Source organism: Hypanus sabinus, chromosome 14 (assembly GCF_030144855.1).
Source record: "Hypanus sabinus isolate sHypSab1 chromosome 14, sHypSab1.hap1, whole genome shotgun sequence".
In the NCBI taxonomy this organism is placed as follows: domain Eukaryota; kingdom Metazoa; phylum Chordata; class Chondrichthyes; order Myliobatiformes; family Dasyatidae; genus Hypanus; species Hypanus sabinus.
In genome coordinates this window covers 109,510,266-109,533,261 of record NC_082719.1, presented here as the reverse complement: position 1 = coordinate 109,533,261, position 22,996 = coordinate 109,510,266, and the positions used below count along the sequence as shown (strand labels likewise).

Below are 22,996 nucleotides of genomic sequence, written 5' to 3'. Positions count from 1 at the left end.
TGGGGCAGTTGCTCTAGGAACGCCTACTCAAACATGAGGCAGGGCTTGTGTCCTTCAGCCAGGGCCAGCATCTCGTTCATTAATGCTGACGGCGGCCTGTCTCCCAAACTGTCCAGGTGCAGCAAGTGGGCACCTCGCTCATGTCATGAGAGGCCAAAGTTCCCTATGAGCAGCCCTCTGAATGCTGCATATTTGCCTTCTTCCGGGGGTGACTGTATGAAATCCTCAACCTGGGCAGCTGCCTCCTGGTCAAGAGAGCTCACCATGTAATAGTAACGCATGGAATCAGAAGATATCTACCGAATCTGGAACTGGGCTTCTGCTTAGTCAAACCACATGCGGGATCACAGCGTCCAGAAAGTTAGCAGTTTTAGCAAAACTGTGTGAACAGACGAAGAGTCGATCATCTTTGGTCCAAATCCTGTTTGGTCCGTCGGGGTCACCAATGTAGCGATGCGCTACACACAGAGCTAGAAATAACGACACACAGACTGTGAATTGTACTCCAGACTAGTTTACTCAAACTTCGCAGTACTGGCTTTTATGCAGTTCCTCAGAGGTACATTACAAAAGTCTCCCCGCACACAGGCTTTCTCCCCTTGCTGGTGAAGAAGGCCCAACGCCATTTTGTGAGCTGGTTTGCCTGCATAGGAAGTGGGTCGCCACAACCTCACACTTATCAGCATTAAACTCCATCTGCCATCTTTCAGCCCACTGTCCTAACTGGCCAAAATCTCTCTGCAAGCTTTGAAAACCTACTACATTATCCACAACGCCACCTATCTTATTATCATCTGCATACTTACTAATCCAATTTACTACCCCATCATCCAGATCATTAATGTATATAGCAAACAACATTGGACCCAGTATAGATCCCTGAGGCTCACCACCAGTCACCGGCCTCCAACCTGACAAACAGTTATCCACCACTACTCTCTGGCATCTCCCATCCAGCTACTGTTGAATCCATTTCACTACTTCAATATTAATACCTAACAACTGAACCTTCCTAACTAACCTTCCGTGTGGAACCTTGTCAAAAGCCTTACTGAAGTCCATATAGACAACATCCACTGCTTTACTCTCGTCAACTTTCCTAGTAACCTCTTCAAAAGATTCAATAAGATTTGTCAAACATGACCTTCCACGCACAAATCCATGTTGATTGCTCCTAATCAGACCCCGTCTAACCAGATAATTATATATACCATCTCTAAGAATACTTTCCATTAATTTACCCACCACCGACGCCAAACTTACAGGCCAATAATTGCTAGGTTTACTCTTAGAACCCTTTTTAAACAATGGAACCACATGAGCAATACATCAATCCTCCGGCACCATCCCCGTTTCTAATGACATTTGAAATATTTCTGTCAGAGCCCCTGCTATTTCTACACTAACTTCCCTCAAGGTCCTAGGGAATATTCTGTCAGGACCTGGAGACTTATCCACTTTTATATTCTTTAAAAGCTCCAGTACTTTCTCTTCATTCATCATCATAGTTTCCATACTACCCTACTTGTTTCCCTACCTTACACAATTCAATATCCTTCTCCTTAGTGAATACTGAAGAAAAGAAATTGTTCAAAATCTCCCCCATCTCTTTTGACTCCACACATAGCTGTCCACTCCGATTCTCTAAGGGACCAATTTTATCCCTCACTATCTTTTTCCTATTAATATAACTGTAGAAACCCTTTGGAATTATTTTCACCTTACTTGCCAAAGCAACCTCATATCCTCTTTTAGCTTTTCTAATTTCTTTCTTAAGATTCTTTTTACATTATATTGCTCGAGCACCTCATTTACTCCATGCTGCCTATATTTATTGTAGATCTCTCTCTTTTTCCAAACCAAGTTTCCAATATCCCTTGAAAACCATGGCTCTCTTAAACTTTTAACCTTTCCTTTCAACCTAACAGGAATATAAAGATTCTGTACCCTCAAAATTTCACCTCTAAATGACCTCCATTTCTCTATTACATCCTTCCCCATTAAACAAATTGTCCCAATCCACTCCTTCTAAATCCTTTCACATCTCCTCAAAGTTAGCCTTTCTCCAATCAAAAATCTCAACCCTGGGTCCAGTCCTATCCTTCTGCATAATTATATTGAAACTAATGGTATTGTGAGCACTGGACCTGAAGTGCTCCCAACACATACCTCCATCACCTGACCTATCTCATTCCCTAACAGGAGATCCAACACTGCCCCTTCTCTAGTTGGTACACTTATGTATTGCTGCAAAAAACTATCCTGCACACATTTTACAAACTCCAAACCATCCAGCCCTTTTACAGAATGGGCTTCCCAGTCTATCTGTGGAAAATTAAAATCTCCCACAATCACAACCCTGTGCTTACTACAAGTATTTGTAATCTCCTTATAAATTTGCTCCTCCAGTTCTCGCTCCCCATTAGGTGGTCTATAATACACATCTATAAGTGTTACTATACCTTTCCCATTCCTCAATTCCACCCAAATAGTCTCCCTAGACGAGCCCTCTAATCTATCCTGCCAAAGCGCTGCTGTTGTAGCGATGTGCTACACACAGCGCTGAAATAACAACACGCAGTCGGTAAATCGTTTTGAGACTAATTTATTCAAACTTTGTGGCACTGGCATTTAATCCCTAGCACCCTCTCTCTCCGGGCGGAAATGACATCAGAGGTGCATTACCAAAGTCTCCCGCCACGCGCTGGCTATCTGTGAGCCAGTTCGCCTGCGTAGAAAGTGGGTCGCCACATAACCACCCCCCCCAATGTCCACAGTCTGGATCAGCCTCTGTTTGGGAGGTCTGCCTCTGCGCCGCGGTGCCTGATCCTCGACCGGCTGCGCCAAGTCCACATGGGTTGGTTTGAGTCGGTCCACCGTGAAAACCTTCTCTCTTCCCCCAATGTCCAGAATGTACGTGGACCCGTTGTTGTTGATCACCTTGAACGGCCCCTCGTACGGCTGCTGTAGCAGTGCCCGGTGTCCGCCCCTTCATACAAACACAAACTTATAGTTCTGCAGGTCTTTGGGTACATGGGTCGGGGTCCGTCCGTGCCATGAAGTCGGTATGGGGGCCAGGTTGCCGAGCCTTTCGTGTAGTCTGTCCAGGACTGCTGCGGGTTCTTCCTCTTGCCACCTTGGGACTGGTATGAACTCTCCCAGGATGGCCAGGGGTGCACCGTACACCAACTCGGCCGACGAGGCGTACAGATCCTCTTTGGGCGCTGCGCGAATTCCAAGCAGGACGCAGGGAAGCTCGTCCACCCAGTTAGGTCCTCTCAGGCGGGCCATGAGAGCCGACTACAAGTGACAGTGGAAGTGTTCCACTAGTCCGTTCGACTGTGGGTGGTAGGCAGTAGTGTGGTGTAGCTGCGTTCCCAACAGGCTGGCCACAGCCGACCACACGCTGGAGGTGAACTGGGCGCCTCTGTCGGAGGTAATGTGGGCCAGTACCCTGAAGCGTGCTACCCAGGTTGCGATCAGTGCTTGGGCGCAGGAATCGGCAGATGTGTCGGTGAGCGATGTGTCTGGCCACCTTGTGAACCGGTCTACCATAGTTAGGAGATACTGCGCTCCTCGGGACACTGGTAGGGGGCCCACGATATCCACATGAATGTGGTTGAACCTCCGGTCGGTGGGTTTGAACTGCTGCGGCGGGGCTTTAGTGTGCCACAGCACCTTGGCTGTTTGGCACTGCGTGCACGTTCTGGCCCATTCACTGACCTGCTTGCGAAGTCCGTCCCACTCGAACTTGCTGGAGACCAGCCGGACGGTTGTCCTGATAGATGGGTGCGCCAAACCGTGTATGGAGTCAAAAACTCACCGCCTCCAGGCTGGCAGGAAGATGGGGCGAGGTTGGCCGGTAGCCACGTTGCACAGAAGGGTCCTCTCACCTGGGCCTACGAGAAAGTCCTGCAGCTGCAAACCTGAGACTGTGGTTCTGTAGCTGGGCATCTCGTTGTCTGCCTGCTGCACCTCCGCCAGTGCTGCCTAGTCCACCTCCAGGGACAGGGCCTGGACAGCTGGTCTGGAGGGTGCGTCCGCCACGACGTTGTCCTTTCCTGAGACATGCTGGATGTCCGTCTTGTACTCTGAGATGTAGGACAGATGTCGCTGCTGGCGAGCCGACCAGGGATCAGACACCTTCGTGAACGCGAAGGTCAACGGTTTGTGGTCCGTGAAAGCGGTGAACGGACTGCCTTCTAAGAAGTACCTGCAGGATTGCCAGATACAGTGCCAACAGCTCCCAGTCGAAAGTACTGTACTTGAGTTTGGGTGAAGCCAAGGGTTGCCAGCGCCCCTCGATGAGCTGCTCCAGCACCCCACCAACTGCTGTGTCGGATGCGTCCACCGTGAGTGCGGTCGGAACGTCTACTCTGGGGTGCATCAGCATCGCAACATCTGCCAAGGCTTCCTTGGCTTTAACAAAAGCGGCCGCGGCCTCCTCGTCCCAAGTAATGTCCTTGCCTTTACCCAACATCAGGGTGTACAAAGGGCAAAGGATACAGGCTGCTGAGGTGAGGAAACGGTGGTAGAAGTTCATTATACCAACAAACTCCTGTAGGCCTTTGACCGTGTTGGGCCAGGCAAAGTGGTGGATCACGTCTACCTTGGCGGGTAGAGGTGTTGCCCCGTCTTTGGTAATCCTGCGGCCCAGGAAGTCGATGGTATTGAGACCGAACTGGCATTTGGCCGGGTTGATCGTGAGGCCGAAATCACTCAGATGGGAGTAGAGCTGGCGGAGGTGGGACAGATGCTCCTGGCGACTACTGCTGGCTATAAGGTTGTCGTCCAAATAGATGAACGCAAAGTCCAGGACGCGTCCCACCACATCCATTAGCCGCTGAAACGTCTGTGCGGCATTCTTCAGGCTGAACGGCATTTGGAGGAAATCAAACAGGCCGAACGGGGTGATAAGTGCTGTTTTGGGGATGTCTTCAGGGTGCACCGGGATTTGATGGTATCCCCGGACGAGGTCTACTTTGGAAAATATTCTTGCCCCGTGCAGGTTTGCTGCAAAGTCCTGTATGTGATGCACAGGGTAGCGGTCTGGAGTTGTAGCCTCGTTCAATCTGCTGTAGTTGCCGCATGGTCTCCAACCCCCAGCTGCTTTGGGCACCATGTGCAGGGGGGAGGCCCATGGACTGTCGGACCTCCGTATGATCCCCAATTCCTCCATCCTCTTGAACTCCTCCTTCACCAAGCAGAGCTTTTCCGGGGGAAGCCTTCGTGAACAGGCGTGGAGGGGTTATACCTTGGTCGGGATGTGGTGCTGAACCCCGTGTCTGGGCATGGCTGCTGAGAACTGCGGTGCCACAATCGATGGAAAGTCCACCAGGATTCTGGTGAATTCGTTGTCCGACAGCGTGATGGAATCCAGTTGTGGGCCACCACCTTCTGGGGGTTGCTGAAATCTGCGTCGGCCAGCAGCAAATGTATGTCCTCGGGCAGTTGCTCTAGGAACGCTTGCTCGAACATGAGGCAGGGCTTGTGTCCGTCAGCCAGGGCCAGCATCTTGTTCATTAAAGCTGATGGCAGTCTGTCTCCCAAACCGTCCAGGTGAAGCAGGCGGGCACGCCGCTCATGCCGTGAGAGGCCAAAGGTCCCAATGAGCAGCGTTTTGAGTGCTTCATATTTGCCTTCTTCCGGGGGGCGACTGTATGAAATCCACAACCTGGGTGGCCGCCTCCTGGTCAAGGGCGCTCACCACATGATAGTAACGCGTGGAATCAGAAGATATCAGCCGAATCTGGAACTGGGCTTCTGCTTGGCTAAACCACACGCGTGGTCACAGCGTCCAGAAAGTCGGCAGTTTTAGTGAAACTGCGTGAACAGATGAACAGTCGGTCATCTTTGGTCCAAATCCTGTTTGGACCATCGGGGTCACCAGTGTAGCAATGTGCTACACACAGCGCTGAAATAATGACACGCAGTCGGTAAGTCGTTTCGAAACTAGTTTATTCAAACTTCGTGGCGCTGGCATTTAATCCCTAGCGCCCGCCCTCTCCGGGCAGAAATGATATCACAGTTGCATTACCAAAGTCTCCCCCCACCGCGCGCTGGCTATCTGTGAGCCGGTTCGCCTGCGCAGAAAGTGGGTCGCCACACTGTAATATTTTCTTGGATAAGCAATGCAACATCTCCCCTTCTTGCCCCTCCGATTCTACCACACCTGAAGCAACGAAATCCAGGAATATTTAGTTGCCAATCACACCCCTCCTGCAACCATGTTTCACTAATAGCTACAACATCATATTTCCAGGTATCAATCCATGCTCTAAGCTCATCCATCTTTCTTACAATGCTCCTAGCATTAAAATTAATGCATTTAAGAAACTTTCCACCTCTTCCTCTCTGTTTATCCCTAATGGTGCAAACAATTTTATTATCTTTTTCTTCCTTCTCCCCAACATCTTCAGTCTCAGTGCTCCCCTTCTCTATCAACTGCCTATCCTCTCTCACACACTGTCTACTAGCTTTCTCTATTTGTGAACTGACCTGCTCTCTCCTAGTCTCTTCAATTTGATTCCCACTCCCCAACCATTCTAGTTTAAAGTCTCCCCAATAGCCTTCGCAAATCTCCCGGCCTGGATACTGGTCCCCCTAGGGTTCAAGTGCAACCGTCCTTTTTGTACAGGTCACACCTACCCCAAAAGAGGTCCCAATGATCCAGAAACTTGAATCCCTGCCCCCTGCTCCAATCCCTCAGCCATGCATTTATCCTCCACCTCATTCCATTCCTACTCTCACTGTCACGTGGCACAGACAGTAATCCCGAGATTACTACCTTTGCAGACCTTCTTCTCAACTTCCTTCCTAACTTCCTATATTCTCCTTTCAGGACCTCTTCCCTTTTCCTACCTATGTCATTGGTACCTATATGTACCATGACCTCTGGCTCCTCACCCTCCCATTTCAGGATATCTTGGATGTGATCAGAAACATTCCGGACCCTGGAACCAGGGAGGCAAACTACCATCCCGGTCTCCTGATTGCATCCACAGAATCACCTATCTGACCCCCTAAATAGTGAGTCCCCTATTACTACTGCCTTCCTCTTCCTTTCCCTACCCTTCTGAGCTACAGAGCCGGATTCTGTGCCGGAGACACAACCACTGTTGCTTGCCCAGGTAGGCTCTCCCCCGCAACAGTATTCAAATAGGAGTACATATTGTCAAGGAGTACAGCCACTGGGGTACTCTCTAGTACTTGACTCTTCCCCTTCCCCCTCCTAACCGTGACCCACCTGTCTGCCTCCTGTGGCCCTGGTGTGACTACCTGCCTGCAACTCCTCTCTATCAACTCCTCACTCTCCCTGACCAGACGAAGGTCATCGAGCTGCAGCTCCAGTTCCCTAACACGGTCCCTTAGGAACTGCAGCTTGGCGCACCTGGCGCAGATGAGGACATCCGGGAGGCTAGGAGACTCCAGGACCTCCCACATCCAATACTGAGGACAACAAACTGCCCTCACGTTCATACTTCCCCTTTCCTTAAATAACAGGAAAAACTGAAACCTAAACCTACCTTGCCTCACCCGCTTCCGCCTAAGCCCGTTGAGCCAAAGCCCTTAAGCCTACACTCTGCTCCTGGCTTACTCAGCTGCCCGCTGTATGAGGCTGTGTCCTTTTTAAATCTTCCCCGCTTCACTGCCGGACGTCACACGCCTGCGCAGTCCCGCCTCTCTTAACTCCAATGAGAAGAAGAAAAAATCAAAATGCTCCCACCGCTCTCCCATTCTGATCCTCCAACTTCCTTCACCAAATGGTATGATCTTGTAATGATGGACCCAATCAGATGGATACAGTTAATTACAGGGAACAACTATGACCAAGAGCTAGGATAAGAGGCTCTGACTGTCCAATGTGTTGATGTGGGAGAGCGTTTTCCAGCATTAACGGTTTATAAGTCCACCAAGCAAAGTTGAAGTGCTATTTCATCCCACAAGCACAGATGATGTGGTATTTTCAACCACTGATTCACAAGCCACAGCGATTCGCTCTGGAGAGAGTCATCACACTCCAGGTCAGATGAGAGATATCCCAGGTCAGGTTTCAGACCACGGTAGATCCTTCGAATGATGGCATTGGTGAGGAGGTACAGAAGAAGAGGAAGGTCAAGTGGCCAGTAATGGCAGATGAGAAGGCTTGGTGTGTGTGTTGATAAGGATATCAGTATGATGTTGGAGAACACTCTCAGGGGAACATCAAAAAGAAGTTGGAAGTGATGGGTGATATGATTTACAATGTTGGAAAGTACAGGTTTGGTTTGGTTGAGTTGAAGAAAGCAAAGCCTACACAGCAAGCAAGCAGGTGCCAGGAGGAGATTAGTAGGTTGAGGAGAGAGCTTAGATCATTGACACAGAGGTGGAAGGTAGCAAGTGAGGGTGACAAACCAGGGCTTGCAGATCTCTGAGAGCATTTTCGAATAAAGTTAGCATCACTTCGTCGTGCAGTCACAAAGTAAAAAGAGAAAGAAGAGAGAGAAGGCAAGAAAGTCATTCTTTGAGAACCCTCACAAGTTCACAAAGAAATTGTTTGAACAAAATAAGAGCGGGCAGCTTAACATCTCTCAACAAGAACTTGAGGATCACCTGGCAAGCACTTACTCTAACGAACAGCGGGAGGCTCCTTTGCTTGACATTTCAGGGCTTGTGAAGCATACCGAGCCAGGAGTGAAGTTCAATCTGTCAGAACCCAAACTGGTTGAAGTCGAACGGTTCATCAGAAAGGCAAGGTCAGGTTCAGTGCCAGGACCTAATGGAGTGCCGTACAAGGTGTTCAAGAAGTGTGAAGAGCTGAGGAAATACTTGTGGAGATTGTTAAATGTGGTGTGGAGACAAGGTGTTGTCCCTTTGTCATGGAGTGAGGCTGAAGGAGTATACATCCCGAAGAGACTTCTGCTACATTGAATCAGTTCTGATCAATTTCACTCCTGAATGTAGAGGGAAGATTATGTTTGGCATTCTAGCAGAAAGAATATCTTCATTTGTGATAGAGAATGGATTGGTAAATACATCTGTGCAGAAGGCAGGAATACCAGGCTTCCCGGGATGCCTTAAACATACTAGAATGATATCCAGGAGTTAAAGAGGTTGAGAAGAAATCTGGCTGTAGTTTGGCTTGATCTTGCAAATGCGTATGGTTCTGTTTCCCATGCCCTGATTGAGTTTGCGATGGAATTCCTATGGATTCCTGCTAAAGTGAGGAACTTTGTTATGCAGTACTACAACGATTTCCGGATGAAGTTTTTCACTCAGCAGTTTACAACGAGGTGGCAGAGCTTGGATGTTGGAATCCCAATGGGATGTGCAATTTCACCCATCCTTTTTGAGTTAGCCATAGAGGTCATTGTGAGGGCTATAGAATCAGTGGGACCAGGTGTCACACTTGATGGCGGAGACGAGTTACCACCAATACGAGCGTTCATGGACAATCTCACCCTTTTGGGTCCTAGCACAGAGGCAGTGGTGATGGAGTAAAGGGATAGGTAAATAGGGGTATAGATTAAAAGATATTAAAAGACAATGATTAATTACCTTATGTTAGTTGCTGGACAGCCAAAAGTGAACCTTACTCAGCAACAAGTGATGCACCAGACACTGTTCCCTAATAGTGTTAGACATAGGTTCAAATAAGGAATTGTCTGGTCGCACAAAGCACTTTGAGGTATAACATAACTAAATTGGGGAAGGATGGCGTGGGGGTAGAACATTTGAGAGTAGGGGGAGGTGTCAACATGAGGAAGTAAGGTTGTATCCAGGCTAGCTTTGGCAGAAAATTATTATAACTAACCAATGATGATTTTACATCTAATTGTATCTTAGCATGTGATCGAAACTATTCTAAAACTGTATTAACTCGCGTAATTGTATTTCCTGTAATGATTGATGTTATAAGTTGTGAAGAAATGTGATTCGGGGGCAGGGCAGTGTCCAGACTGGCTCTTTGGGAGATCAGTCTGTAACTTCTCCCATAGCATGCTATGAATAAAGAGTGAAGGTTTTGTCGCTTGTTTTATGGTCTTATTGCATCCTTGGCATTGATGCCTTTGCATCGGGTCGATCTGTCTTTGACAGTGGAAAGTGTACTATCTAGACTTGAGGAGCTAATGGATTGGGGAAGAATGAAGTTCAAGACCAAGAAGTCAAGGAGCCTTGTTCTTAGGGGAGGAAAGTTGGTTGACTTTCATTTGTGGAGAGGAGATTCCATCCATTCAGGACCAACCAGTTGAGAGCCTTGGGCTGAGAGGCACAGAGGAGCTGAGAGATACCAAGAGGGTTCAAGAGAAAGAACAGATCAGAGGGCTCAAGAGACAGGAGAACAGTGGTCTGATGTCTGTCGACGAGTGTGGCTTGCCTGGCAAGTTAAAGTTGTGATGCTTGCAGTACGGACTGATGCCAGGGATAATGTGGCCACTAACTGTCTATGAGGAGGCAATGTCCCATATTGAGGCAATGGAATGGAAGATCAACAAGTACGTGAAGAAGTGGCTTGGAGTACCGAGCAGCCTCACCAATGTTGCAATCCACAGTAATCAGACAAAGCTTACCATCCTAGTGCAATCCCTTGTTGAAGAGGTCAAAGTAGCCAAGGTAAGATAATTCTTGATGCTTCGAGACTCAAAAGACCCTTTCATCAAGAACACCCAGCTGGATGTGAGAACAGGCAGGAAGTGGTCAGCCCGTGTAACAGTTGATGAGGCACAGTCCAGATTGAAGCACAAGGAGATGGTTGGGGCTACCCAGCTAGGCCACCAAAGACTTGGATGGACAACCCACAAGTGGTGGTCATCTTCTGCAGGTAAGGAGGCCGTGAGCTTGTAATGCAAGAAATTCGAGAGGTAGAAGAGAAGAGATTAGCTAAAACAGCTGGCTTGGCCAAACAAGGGGCTTGGACCTGGTGGGAAAGTGTTGAACAATGACATCTATCTTGGAATGTTCGGTGGCAGATGGAACTGCTCCACATTTCTTTTTTATGCAGAGCAGCGTATGAACTGCTCCCAACACCTGTCAACCTCAGCACCTGGTATGAAGATAAGACAGACAGGTGTGCTGCTTGTGGCAAGAACACTTGAACATATTTTCAGTGCAAGCAGAGTCAATCTTTCCAGTGGCATGTACACTTGGAGACATAACAACGTTCTCAAAGTTGTAACAGAAGCGGTTGAGCAGAGAGTACTGCAGCACAACTTATCTCATGCCCCATGCTGCACAAAACATTGCATATCATTTGTGAAAGAAGGCTCCAAGTAAAGGGCGTACAGTGCAGGCCCATGATCAAGCATACTTTCTTCAGCCAATGATTGGTGCGTCAAGGCCGATCTGGATGGGAAAGGCAGCTTCCCGGAGCAAGTAGCTTTCACCACATTGTGTCCAGATATAATTGTATGATCTGACACCAGTACAGAAGTGGTTACTGGTGAACTCATAGACTGCTGGGAAGACAACATCGATGAAGCCCATGAGCGCAAGTTAACCAAGTATGCAAAATTAAGATCAGAGTGCAGAGACAGAGAGTGGAAGGTCTCATGCTATCCATTCGAAGTAGGCTGCCATGGCTATACTATGTTCACTTTCCAGATGTGGCTGCGTGACCTTGGCTTCACTAGAAGAGAGATCAAAGTCAACCAGCAGGGCTGTAGCTGAGGCAGCAGAGACAGGATCATAATGGGTATAGACCAGGTATGTCCAGAGGGGCAGGTAGTCGGGCAGTGTATCCATCTTTTGCAAACTCTTCAATAGTTGCATAGACACCTGAAGAGTAGACTATCTGTTGGATGGAAGCGACCAACAACTCTGATAGAGGCAGATGCCAAATTTCTAAGCTCACCAGTGGGAGGTGGTGCTTTAGCACTGCTGGCCCACCACCTCGAGGGAGTCTTGATCATAAGCGGGCCGAAACTCCTGAAGACGGGTGGCAGATCAACTGATGATCCCACTGGTGATAGCACAGGACAGTTAACACCTTAGTCCATGTGTATTTTCAATTCTTTGACCAGGATGTCCACTCCTAGGGTAGCGACAGTACTGAATTTCCTCCATTTGTAGACAACTTGTCTTACTTTGGACTGATGAATACTCAGGTCTTTAGAAATGCTTTTGTAGCCTTTTTCCAGCTTCATGCATCTCTCCAATTCTTCTAAGGTCCTCTGAAAGTCGTTTTGATCAAGGCATGGTGCACATAAACAAATCTTTCTTGAGAAGAGCAGGTTCTGTCTGTAACCTGACTTAGTGTGTCTTTTTTATAGGGCAGGGTATCTCTCTACAACCCACACCTCCAATCTCATCTCATTGACTGGAATACCTGACTCTTAATAGCTTTTGCTGAAGGCATTAATTCAGAGGTTTGCATACTTATCTTCAACCTAGACTGTGATTGATTAAGTGGTGTACTCAGTATTGATGAGAACTAGTACAAATGTTTGTGTGTTATTAGCTTAGGCAGATTGTGTGTGTCTATTATAGTGACTCAGATGCAGATCAGACCACATTTTATGAGTAATTATGCAGAAAACCAGGTAATTGCAAAGTGTTCATAAACATTTTCTTGCAACTATAAGTCAGGAGTACTGGTTATGATTCAACATTCAACCATTTTTTAAAAACATTTCTACTTTCAGTTGATGGAAGCACGATTTCCCATGGCTGCGTTTTCACAAAATAATATGAATAAATACTTGCAATGCAGTGCAAAGTTTAACAACTGCAAAGGCTATAATATAAAGAATGAATAAAGGCATACCTCCAAAGTTGCTCCAAATCACTGATTGCTTCCTTTTGCCGCCCATACTTCAGCTTAAAATTGGCTGCTTCTCTCACTAATAGCAAATGAGCTGGTGTATTTGGCTATATTTAAAATCAAAATAACAACTTATAGTCACAAGAGATCCTGCAGATACTGGAAATCCAGAGTAACACACACAAACTGCTTAAGGAACACATCAGGTCAGGCAGCATCCGTGGAGGGAAATGAACAGTTGACATGTTGGGCCAACCCCCTCATCAGGACTGCCAAATCAGAATCAGATTTAATATCACTGGCATATGTCATATAATTTGTGAACTTGGAAGTAGGTACAGAGGAGATGTCAGGGGTGTGTTTTTTTACGCAGAGTGGTGAGTGTGTGGAATGGGCTGCCGGCGGCAGTGGCGGAGGGGAAAACGATAGGGTCTTTTAAAAGATTCCTGGATAGCTACATAGAGCTTAGAATAATAGAGGGCTATGGGTAAAGCCTAGGTAGTTCTAAGGTAGGGACATGTTCGGCACAGCTTTGTGGGCCGAAAGGCCTGTGTTGTGCTGTATGTTTTCTATGTTTCTATTAACTTATTGGCAGCAGTACAATGCAATACATAACGATAGAGAAAAAAACTGAATTACAGTACATATAAGTATATATACTTGTTAAACAAATATATATTTGTTAAATAAGTAGTGCAAAAAAAAAAGTAGTGAGGTGGTGTTCATGGGTTCAATGTCTATTTGGAAATCAGATGGAGGAGGCGAAGAGGCTGTTTCTGGATCATTGAGTGTGTGCCTTCAGGCTCCTGTACCTCCTTCCTGATATTAGCAATGAAAAGAGGGCATGTCCTGGATACTATGAAGACTAGTGCCATTAGGGTTCCATTTGAGGCCTGAGTCATTTCAACCACAAACTGCTACCATCCGGGAAACAGTACCGCAGCATTAAAGCCAGGATCAGCAGGCTCCGAGACAGCTTCTTCCACCAGGCCATCAGACTGATTAATTCACACTGATAGAATTGCATTTCTATTTTACAATGACTGTCCTGTTGTACATTCCATTTATTACAAATTACTATAAATTACACATTGCACATTTAGATGCAGACGTAAAGATTTTTACTCCTCACATATGGATGTAAGAAACAGTCAGTTCAATTCAATTCTACATAAGACCATAAAATAAGAGCAGAAATGGGCCATTTGAGTCTGCTCTGCCATTTCATCATAGCTGATCCAATTTTCCTCTCAGCCTCAATCTCCTGCCTTCCCCCCAAATCCCTTCATGCCCTGACCAATCAAGAATCTATCAATCTCTGCCTTAAATGACATAAAGACTTGTCTGCCTCAGCTGTTTGTGACAAAGAATTCTATAGATTCACCATTGTCTGGCTAAATAAATTCCTCCTCATCCCTGTACCAAAAGGATGCCCCTTTATTCTGAAAGAGTTCTGAAAAAGCTAGCACTAGAGATTATGGTGGCATTTGAAATGATATTTCAAAAATCATTGGACTCTGGCATGGAGCCAGAGGAGTGGAAAATTGCAAATGTCAGTCCACTCTTTAAGAAAGGGAGAAGTCAGCAGAAAAGAAATTATAGACCAGTTAGCCTGACCTCATTTGGGAAGATGTTCGAGTCAATTGTTAAGGATGAGGTGATGGGAGTACTTGATGACACAGGACAGGATAGCACAAAGTCAGCATGGTTTCCTTCAAGGAAACTCCTGCCTGACAAAGCCGTTGGAATTCTTTGAAGAAATTACGAGTAGGATAGATAAAGGGGATGCAGTGGATGTTGTGTATTTGGACTTTCAGAAGGCCTCCGACAAGGCTGCTTACCATGTTAGGAGTCCATGGTATTATAGGAAAGTTACTAACATGGTTAGCTCATTGGCTGATTGGTAGGAGGTAGAGAGTGGGAATAAAATAATCATTTTGGTTGGTTGCCAATGACTAGTGGTGTTCCACAGGGGTCGCTGTTGGGACCACTTCTTTTTATGCTGTATATAAATGATTTAGGTGATGGAATAGATGGCTTTGTTGCCAAGTTTGCAGATGATATGAAGATTGGTGGATGGACAGTTAGTGTTCATGAAACTGGTAGGATGCAAAAGAACTTAGACTAGGAGAATGGGCAAAGAAGTGGCAAATGTAATACAATGTTGGAAAATGCACGGTCGTGCACTTCAGCAGTAGAAATAAATGTGCGGACTATTTTCTAAACGGGGAGAAAATCCAAAACTCTGAGATGCAGAGGACTTGGAAGTCCTTGTGCAGAACAGTCTGAAGGTTAACTCGAGGAAATCTGCAGATGCTGGAAATTCAAACAACACACACAAAATGCTGGTGGAACATAGCAGGCCAGGCAGCATCTATAAGGAGAAGCACTGTCGACATTTCGGGCCAAGTCCCTTTGTCAGGACTAACTGAAAGGAAAGATAGTAAGAGATTTGAAAGTCGTGGGGGAAGGGGGAAATGCGAAATGATAGGAGAAGACCGGAGAGGATGGGATGAAGCTAAGAGATGGAAAGTTGATTGGTGAAAGTGATACAGAGCTGGAGAAGGGAAAGGATCATGGGACGGGAGGCCTTGGGAGAAGGGGAGGGGGAAGCAGCAGAGGGAGATGGAGAACAGGCAGAGTGATGGGCAGAGAGAGAGAGAAAAAAAACAACTAAGTATGTCAGGGATGGGGTAAGAAGGGGAGGAGGGGCATTAACGGAAATTAGAGAAGTCAATGTTCATGCCATCAGATTGGAGGCTACCCAGCCAGTATATAAGGTATTGTTCCTCCAACCTGAGTTTGGCTTCATTTTGACAGTAGAGGAGGCCATGGATAGACATATCTGAATGGGAATGGGACATGGAATTAAATGTGTGGCCACTGGGAGATCCTGCTTTCTCTGGCGGACCGAGCGTAGGTGTTCAGTGAAACGGTCTCCCAGTCTGGGTCAGGTCTCACCAATATATTAAAGGCCACACCGAGAGCACCGGACGTGGTAAACCACACCAGCCGACTGAAGGTTAACTTGCAGGTTGAGTCAGTGGTGAGGAAGGCAGGTGCAATATTAGTATTCATTTCAAGAGGTCTAGAATACAAGACTAAGTATGTGATGCTGAGGCTTTATAAGGCACTGGTGAGGCCTCACCTTGAGTATTGTGAACAGTTTTGGGCCCCTCATCTTACAAAATATGTGCTGGCATTGGAGAGGGTCCAAAGGAGGTTCAACAAGGATGATTTTAGGAATAAAAGGGTTATCATATGAGGAACTCTGATGGCTCTGGGTCTGTACTCGCTGGAATTCAGAAGGAAGTGGGGAGATCTCATTGAAACCTTTCAAATGTTGAAAGGCCTAGACAGAGTAGGTGTGGAAAGGATGGGGGGGGGGGTCTAGGAAAGAGGGCATGGCCTCAGGATAGAGGGATGCCCTTTCAAAACAGTGATGCAAGAGAAATTCCTTTAGCCAATTGGTAGTGAATTTGTGGAATTTGTTGCCACATGCAGCTGTGGAGGCCAGGTCGTTGTATGTACTTAAGGCAGAGGTTGATAGATTCTTGACTGGATGTGGCATGAAACATTACGGAAGAAGGCTGGGAACTGGGGTTGAGGAGGAGATTTTTAAAAAGAATCAGCCATGACTGAATGGCGGAGCAGACTCAATAGGCCAGATGGCCTAATTCTGCTCCTATGTCTTATTCTCTTATTCTGAGGCTGTGTCCTCTGGTGTTGGACATCCTCTGTAAACATCCTCTTCACATCTAATCTATCAAGGCCTTTCACCATTTAATAGTTTTCAAATAAGGCATCCCTCATTCTTCTTAGTAAATACAGACCCAGAGCCATCAAACGCTCTTCATATGACAAGCCATTCAATTCTGGAATTATTTTCGTGAACCTCTTTTGAACTCTCTCCAGTTTCAGTGCATCCTTCCAAAGATAAGGGGCCCAAAACTGCTCATAATACTCCAAGGGAATTTTTTTTTACCAGAAGGAGAAATCGATATACATGCAATTAGGTTGGAGGCTACCCAGACAGAAGACAAGCTCCTCCACCCTGAGAGAGGCCTCATTGTGGCACAAGAGGAGGCCACAAACTGATATGTCTGAATGGGGATGGGAATTAAAATGTTTCACCACCGGGAACTTCTGCTTTTGGCGGACAGAGCAGAGGCGCTCAACAAAGCCGCTCCTCTATTTACAATTGGTCTCACCAACGTAGAGGCCACATCCGGAAGTGCCAGACACAACAGATGACTCCAGCAGATTAGTAGGTGAAATGCTGCATCATTTGGAAAAATTGCTTGTGGCTTTGAATGGAGGTGGGTATAGTAGTGCACAAGGGGTGGTAGTTAACAGCAAGAGGAAATCTTTCCTGAACTGTTTCCAACACATTAACATCCTGCCTTAAAGGAGACTGTAACGATGTAGTTCTCCAGATGTGGTTTCACCAGTCCCCTACACAACTGATGTGTCACCTCCAGCAATGAACAATAACACTCCGCTAGCAGTTTTTCATGATAATCCTTTTGTAAACCACGCACATGGCACATTGCTCCCTCTGCAGAACAGAGCAACATTTCAGTTCTTAAATTATTTATTTCTGCCAAAATTCACAAGGTCACATCTACCACATGCCCTTCAAATCTTTGCCCATCATCTATTTTGAACTACTTGATGATCTCTTCACAACTTGCTTTTTGCCCTTTTGTGATATCAGCAAATTTTAACACCTATATCTTAAATGCATTCATCCATATCAAATATAAAATGTAACAAGTTCAACCAACCAGTGATACACTATTTATTGCATCTTGTGAAGCAGAAGACTGATTTATGCCAACTCTGTTTCCTCCAAACTAAAATCAAAGGCTAACCCTTCTACTGATGCTTTTGACATTTACTCGTATGTGCACACTATTTTGTGTGGTCCTCAAAAACAAAATGCATAGCAGGATTTACCTGGTATTCTTGGTACCACTGGATAGCTTGAGAGAAGACTTCTATTGCACTATCGATATCTTCCTCATGGCTATACATAGTAACTAAGGCTGACACCTAGAGAAAAAAATGGATATATTACGAAAAAATTGTTCATTTTTGTAACATCAATAAAAATCATTACATGTGGAGATTTTAAGAACAATGCAAGTACTACACATCAAACACATAAATATTCAAAAACAATGATGAAATGTTCCCAGTCTGCAAATCCCATTTATCCCCACAATCTCTCCACTCTAAATTTTTTATACCAAACTCTGCAATTTTTATCTTATAAAACTATTTCACAAAATCAACCAATGAATAAGGAACTGGGCCAGAATACGCCAAATCAATACATATTCCACTACCATTCTTCAGATGAATTTTAAATGTTGTTAATTTGTCTTTTTTAAATGCCTTTGTTTTACGATTGCAAGATACTGTTGGGTTAAAAGTACTATAGGTCTGCCCCATCGGCGGGCTGCTGGTTGGCAGAGGAAATGGATAAGATGCAAACTGTATTGCTGCCTGCTACAGAAAGGAGTTGGTGTGCGAAGGTGGTGTGCAGTCTAACAGCGGGTGATTGCCTTAAATGTTTTTCTTGTGATCACAAGACCACAATTGGATATTGGTAATGTGGAACGCCTCAAGTCCAGTTCACTGGTTTATTGGTGAGACCAACGGCAGGGGAGCTAAGTGGCCTCAGTTTTAGCGTGGTGTCACCTGCTTGCAGCTGCCCAGGAGAGGTGTCAAGAGTCAGTGTGATGCGGGGCACATGCTGGCATTGGCGCTGCCCTCCAGTGTTCACCTGATGTAAAACAAGCTGGATTGCATTCACCTGCAGACTGCTACAGGCTTGCTCTTACTGACAACATTCATGAACTCAGGGACATGAGTGATATATTTTATGTAACTGCATGTTTGCTGCTATCTTGTACTGCATGTACAATGAATAACTGTTGATACTGTGTTTTGCAGCTGGGCCAGGAGGAACACTGTTTCATTTCGCTGTATCTATGGGTAATCATGTACGGCTAAATGACAAATAAACTTGAACTTTAACTTGTATAAAGATGATAAGCCTTTTAAATTTCATGTCTCTGATCATAAACGTATGACCTCTGACTGTAAACACAGAATACCCCGACTGTAAACACACAATACTCTTTGACCATAATCATATGCCTTTTGTTTTTAGAACTGACTCCCTATGTGCTAGAACCCCATCTATGGACCTTATAATCTTGTGTACCTCTATCCGGTCACCGATCAACCTGTTACATTTCAGGGAATAAACCTAATCCATTGCCACAATACGTCTACACAACTGCAAGCTCACTGGCTCTTCACATGACCTTTCATCACCTGGATAATACAAATACCTATGTCATGATGTTGTATGTTGACTACAGCTCAGTGTTTAACACAATCATTCTTGCAGTTCTGATCAAAAAGCTGCGTAACAGAGGCCTCTGTACCTCCTTCTGCAACTGGATATGATATTCGACTTCCTAACCGGTAGACCACAATCTGTGTGGATTGGTGATAATATCTCTACCTCACTGACAGCACTGATGCACCTCAGGGATATGTGCTTAGCCCACTGCTCTACTCTCTCTGCACCCATGACTGTGTGGCTAGGCATAGCTGAAATGCCATCTATAAATTTGCTAACATTAGCTATTTTTGGCAGAATTTCAGATGGTAACGAGAGGGCTGCAGGAGCGAGATATATCAACTAGTTGAATGATATTGCAGCAACAACCTTGCACTCGATGTCAGTAAGACCAAAGAACTGATTGTGGACTTCAGAAGGATCTGAAGTGGGAAGAGTGAGCAGTTCCAAGTTCCTGGGTGTCAACATCTCTGAGGATCTATCCTGGGCTCGACATATCAATGAAGCTACAAAGCAGGCAAACAGTAACTATATTTTATTTGGTGTTTGAGGTTTGTTATGTCAGCAAAGACACTCAAATATTTCTACAGACAAAGCGTGGAGAGTATTCTAACTGGCTGCATCACCGTTTGTTACGGGTATGGGGGCAACTGCAAAGGATTGAAATAAGCTGCAGAGAGTTGTAAACTTCTCAGGTCCATCATGGTCACGAGCCTCTGTAGTATCCAGGATATCATCAAGAAGCGATGCCTTAAAAAGGTGGCACCCATCATTAAGGAGCCTTATCACCCAGTACATGCTTTGTTCTTATTGCTGCCATCAGGAAGGTGGTACAGGTGCCTGGAGGCACACATGCATCAATTCAAGAACAACTTCTTCCCCTCTGCCATCTAATTTATGAATGGACATTGAACCCATGAACACTACCTCATTACTTTTTTATCATTAGTTTTGCACTTCTCATTTAACTACTTAGTATAATTCACATTTTTTCTATTATTATGTATTGCATTGCCTGTTGCTGCAAAGACAACAAATTTCACAACATATACCAGTGGTACTAAACCTGATTCTGATTTACACAACCTCTCCTTGTAAATCAGGCTCCCAAGTTTAGGCAACATCTTGGTAAACCTTTTCCACACTCTTTCTAGTTAAAAACGTCATTCCTATACCTGGGTGATCAAACTGTGCACAATACTCTAAGTGTGGCCTCACTAACATCTGCAACATAATTTCCCAACTTACCCTGACTGATGAAGGCCAATGTGCCAAACACCATCTTCATCACAATGTCTAGGTGTGATACTGCTTTCAGTAAACTATGCAACTGTACTCCTTGGTGCCTCTGTTCCATAGTATTCCCAGAGCCCTACCACTCATTCGATATGTCCTACCCTGGTTTGACGTCCCAAGTGCAACATTTCACTCTTACCTGGATTGAAAGCCCTTTGCCAATCTTCAGCCTACATACTCAACTCACCAAGATTCTCCCTGTATTATGACATAACATTCTACAATATCTACACTACCAACAAACTTACCTACCATGATTGTATCTTTAACATAAGTCAACATCAGGGGAATCAGAGGGTAAAACAATCACAGGTTACTTCTGATCAATCTCAATATGATGGGAAGGTGTGCATAGAATGCACTGATTGCAATTACCAATTATATTGGCTACATACTAAAGCAGCCAATAATCACATCACAGTCACTGCAACATTCTGTCATTATACGATTTATAACTTACCATCCCTAATTTATTTGGTTTTTCATCAATTGATCTCAAGATGTCACATGCTTTTGTAACATGACCTTTTGGGAAGATAACAAGAAAAAGAAAAATAATGAACACTTTAATACTAAATGCTTCTTCTAATTGAGAGATAAGTGTGTAGATACTGAATGTGGAAATCTCCTTGACCCCTGGTACTTTCCCCTACAATTAAATCAGATGTAAGACTTGTTCTTACACCCCCTCCTCACCCAGACAGGGACTCGAACAGTCCTTGCAGATAAGGCAAAGATTCACATGCACCACCTCCAGCCCCATCCAATGCACACCTTTGCTCAAGGACCCCTTTACATCCATGAGGCCAAGTGTAGCCTGGGTAACCATTTTGCAGAGGAATAGAGTCATCCAGCATAGAAACAGGACCACTGGCTCAACTCGCACATATAGACCAAGATTCCCATCTAAGCTAATCCCACTTGCTTGTATTTGGGACATATCCATCTAAATAAGGGGTTTCCAATCCAGGATCCATAGACCCCTCAAATAATGGTAGGAGTCCATGGTATAAAAAAGGTTGGGAACTCCTGTTCCAAATCTTTCCGATCCATGTACTTGTACAAGTGCTTGTTAATTATTGTTAATGTGCCTGCCTCAATCACTTCCTCTGGCAGTTCAGTCCACATTCTTCATTTTCCAACCCTAGGAAAAAGAATGCACATCCTATCTATGCCCCTCAGAACTTTTTACATGTTAATAAGATTACCCTTTATTCTATTACGCTCTGGATAAGTCCCAATCTCCTCACTCTCTCTCCATAACTCAGTCCCTTGAGAATAGACAGCATCCTCGTAAATCTCCTCAGCACTATTTCCAGCTTAGGGCATACAGTGGCATGTAAAAGTTTGGGCACCCCTGGTCAAAATTTCTGTTACTGTGAATAGCTAAGCGAGTAAAAGATGAACTGATTTCCAAAAGGTATAAAGTTAAAGATGGCACATTTCTTTAATATTTTAAGCAAGAAAATTTTATATTTTCCATCTTTTACAGTTTCAAAATAACAAAACAGGAAAAGGGCCTGAAGCAAAAGTTTGGGCACCCTGCATGGCAGTACTTAGTAACACACCCTTTGGCAAGTATCACAGCTTGTAAACACTTTTTGTAGCCAGCTAAGTCTTTCTATTCTTGTTTGGGGGATTTTCGCCCATTTTTCCTTGCAAAAGGCTTCTAGTTCTGTGAGAATCTTAGGCCGTCTTGCATGCACTGCTCTTTTCAGGTCTATCCACAGAGTCTCGATGATGTTTAGGTCGGCGGACTGTGAGGGCCATGGCGAAACCTTCAGCTTGAGCCTCTTGAGGTACTCCATTGTGGATCTTGAGGTGTGTTTAGGATCATTATCTTGTTGTAGAAGCCATCCTCTTGTTATCTACGGTTTTTTTACAGATGGTGTGATGTTTGCTTCCAGAATTTGCTGGTATTTAATTGAATTCATTCTTCCCTCTACCAGTGAAATGTTCACTGTGCCACTGGCTGCAACACCAGTCGAAAGCAGGATTGATCCACCACTGTGCTTAACAGTTGGAGAGGTGTTCTTTTCATGAAATTCTGCACCCCTTTTTCTCCAAACATATCTTTGCTCATTGCGGCCAAGAAGTTCTATTTTAACTTCATCAGTCCACAGGACTTGTTTCCAAAATGCATCAGGTTTGTTTAGATAACACACAAAATGCTGGTGGAACGCAACAGGCCAGGCAGCATCTATAGGAAGAAGCACTGTTGACGTTTTGGGCCGAGATCCTTTGTCAGAAAAGGGTCTCGGCCCGAAACGTCATCAGGCTTCTTCCTATAGATGCTGCCTAGCCTGCTGTGTTCCACCAGCATTTTGTGTGTGTTGCTTGAATTTCCAGCATCTGAAGATTTCCTGAGGTTTGTTTAGATGTTCTTTTGAACTTTTTGAATAGAACTTTAATGTAGACAAGCATGAGGTATTGCACTTTGGAAGGGCAAACCAAGGTAGAACATACAAGGTAAATGGTAGGACACTGAGGAATGCAGTAGAACTGAGGGATCTAGGAATACAGATACAAAATTCCCTAAAAGTGGCATCACAGGTAGATAGGGTAGTAAAAAGAACTTTTGG

At 45.2% G+C, this 22,996-nt stretch overlaps 1 protein-coding gene across 1 annotated transcript in view; it reads right to left on the bottom strand.

Moving 5' to 3' along the window:
* The window catches only part of srp72 (signal recognition particle 72), a 228,925-nt gene that overhangs the window by 47,716 nt on the left and 158,213 nt on the right, over positions 1 to 22,996 (bottom strand). Inside the window, exons 12-14 of the mRNA XM_059989802.1 lie at positions 20,875 to 20,939; positions 17,699 to 17,794; positions 12,743 to 12,846 (exon numbers count right to left, since the gene is read on the bottom strand). Coding sequence (XP_059845785.1) covers positions 12,743 to 12,846; positions 17,699 to 17,794; positions 20,875 to 20,939 — 265 coding nt within the window. The remainder of the gene's footprint in view (positions 1 to 12,742; positions 12,847 to 17,698; positions 17,795 to 20,874; positions 20,940 to 22,996) is intronic.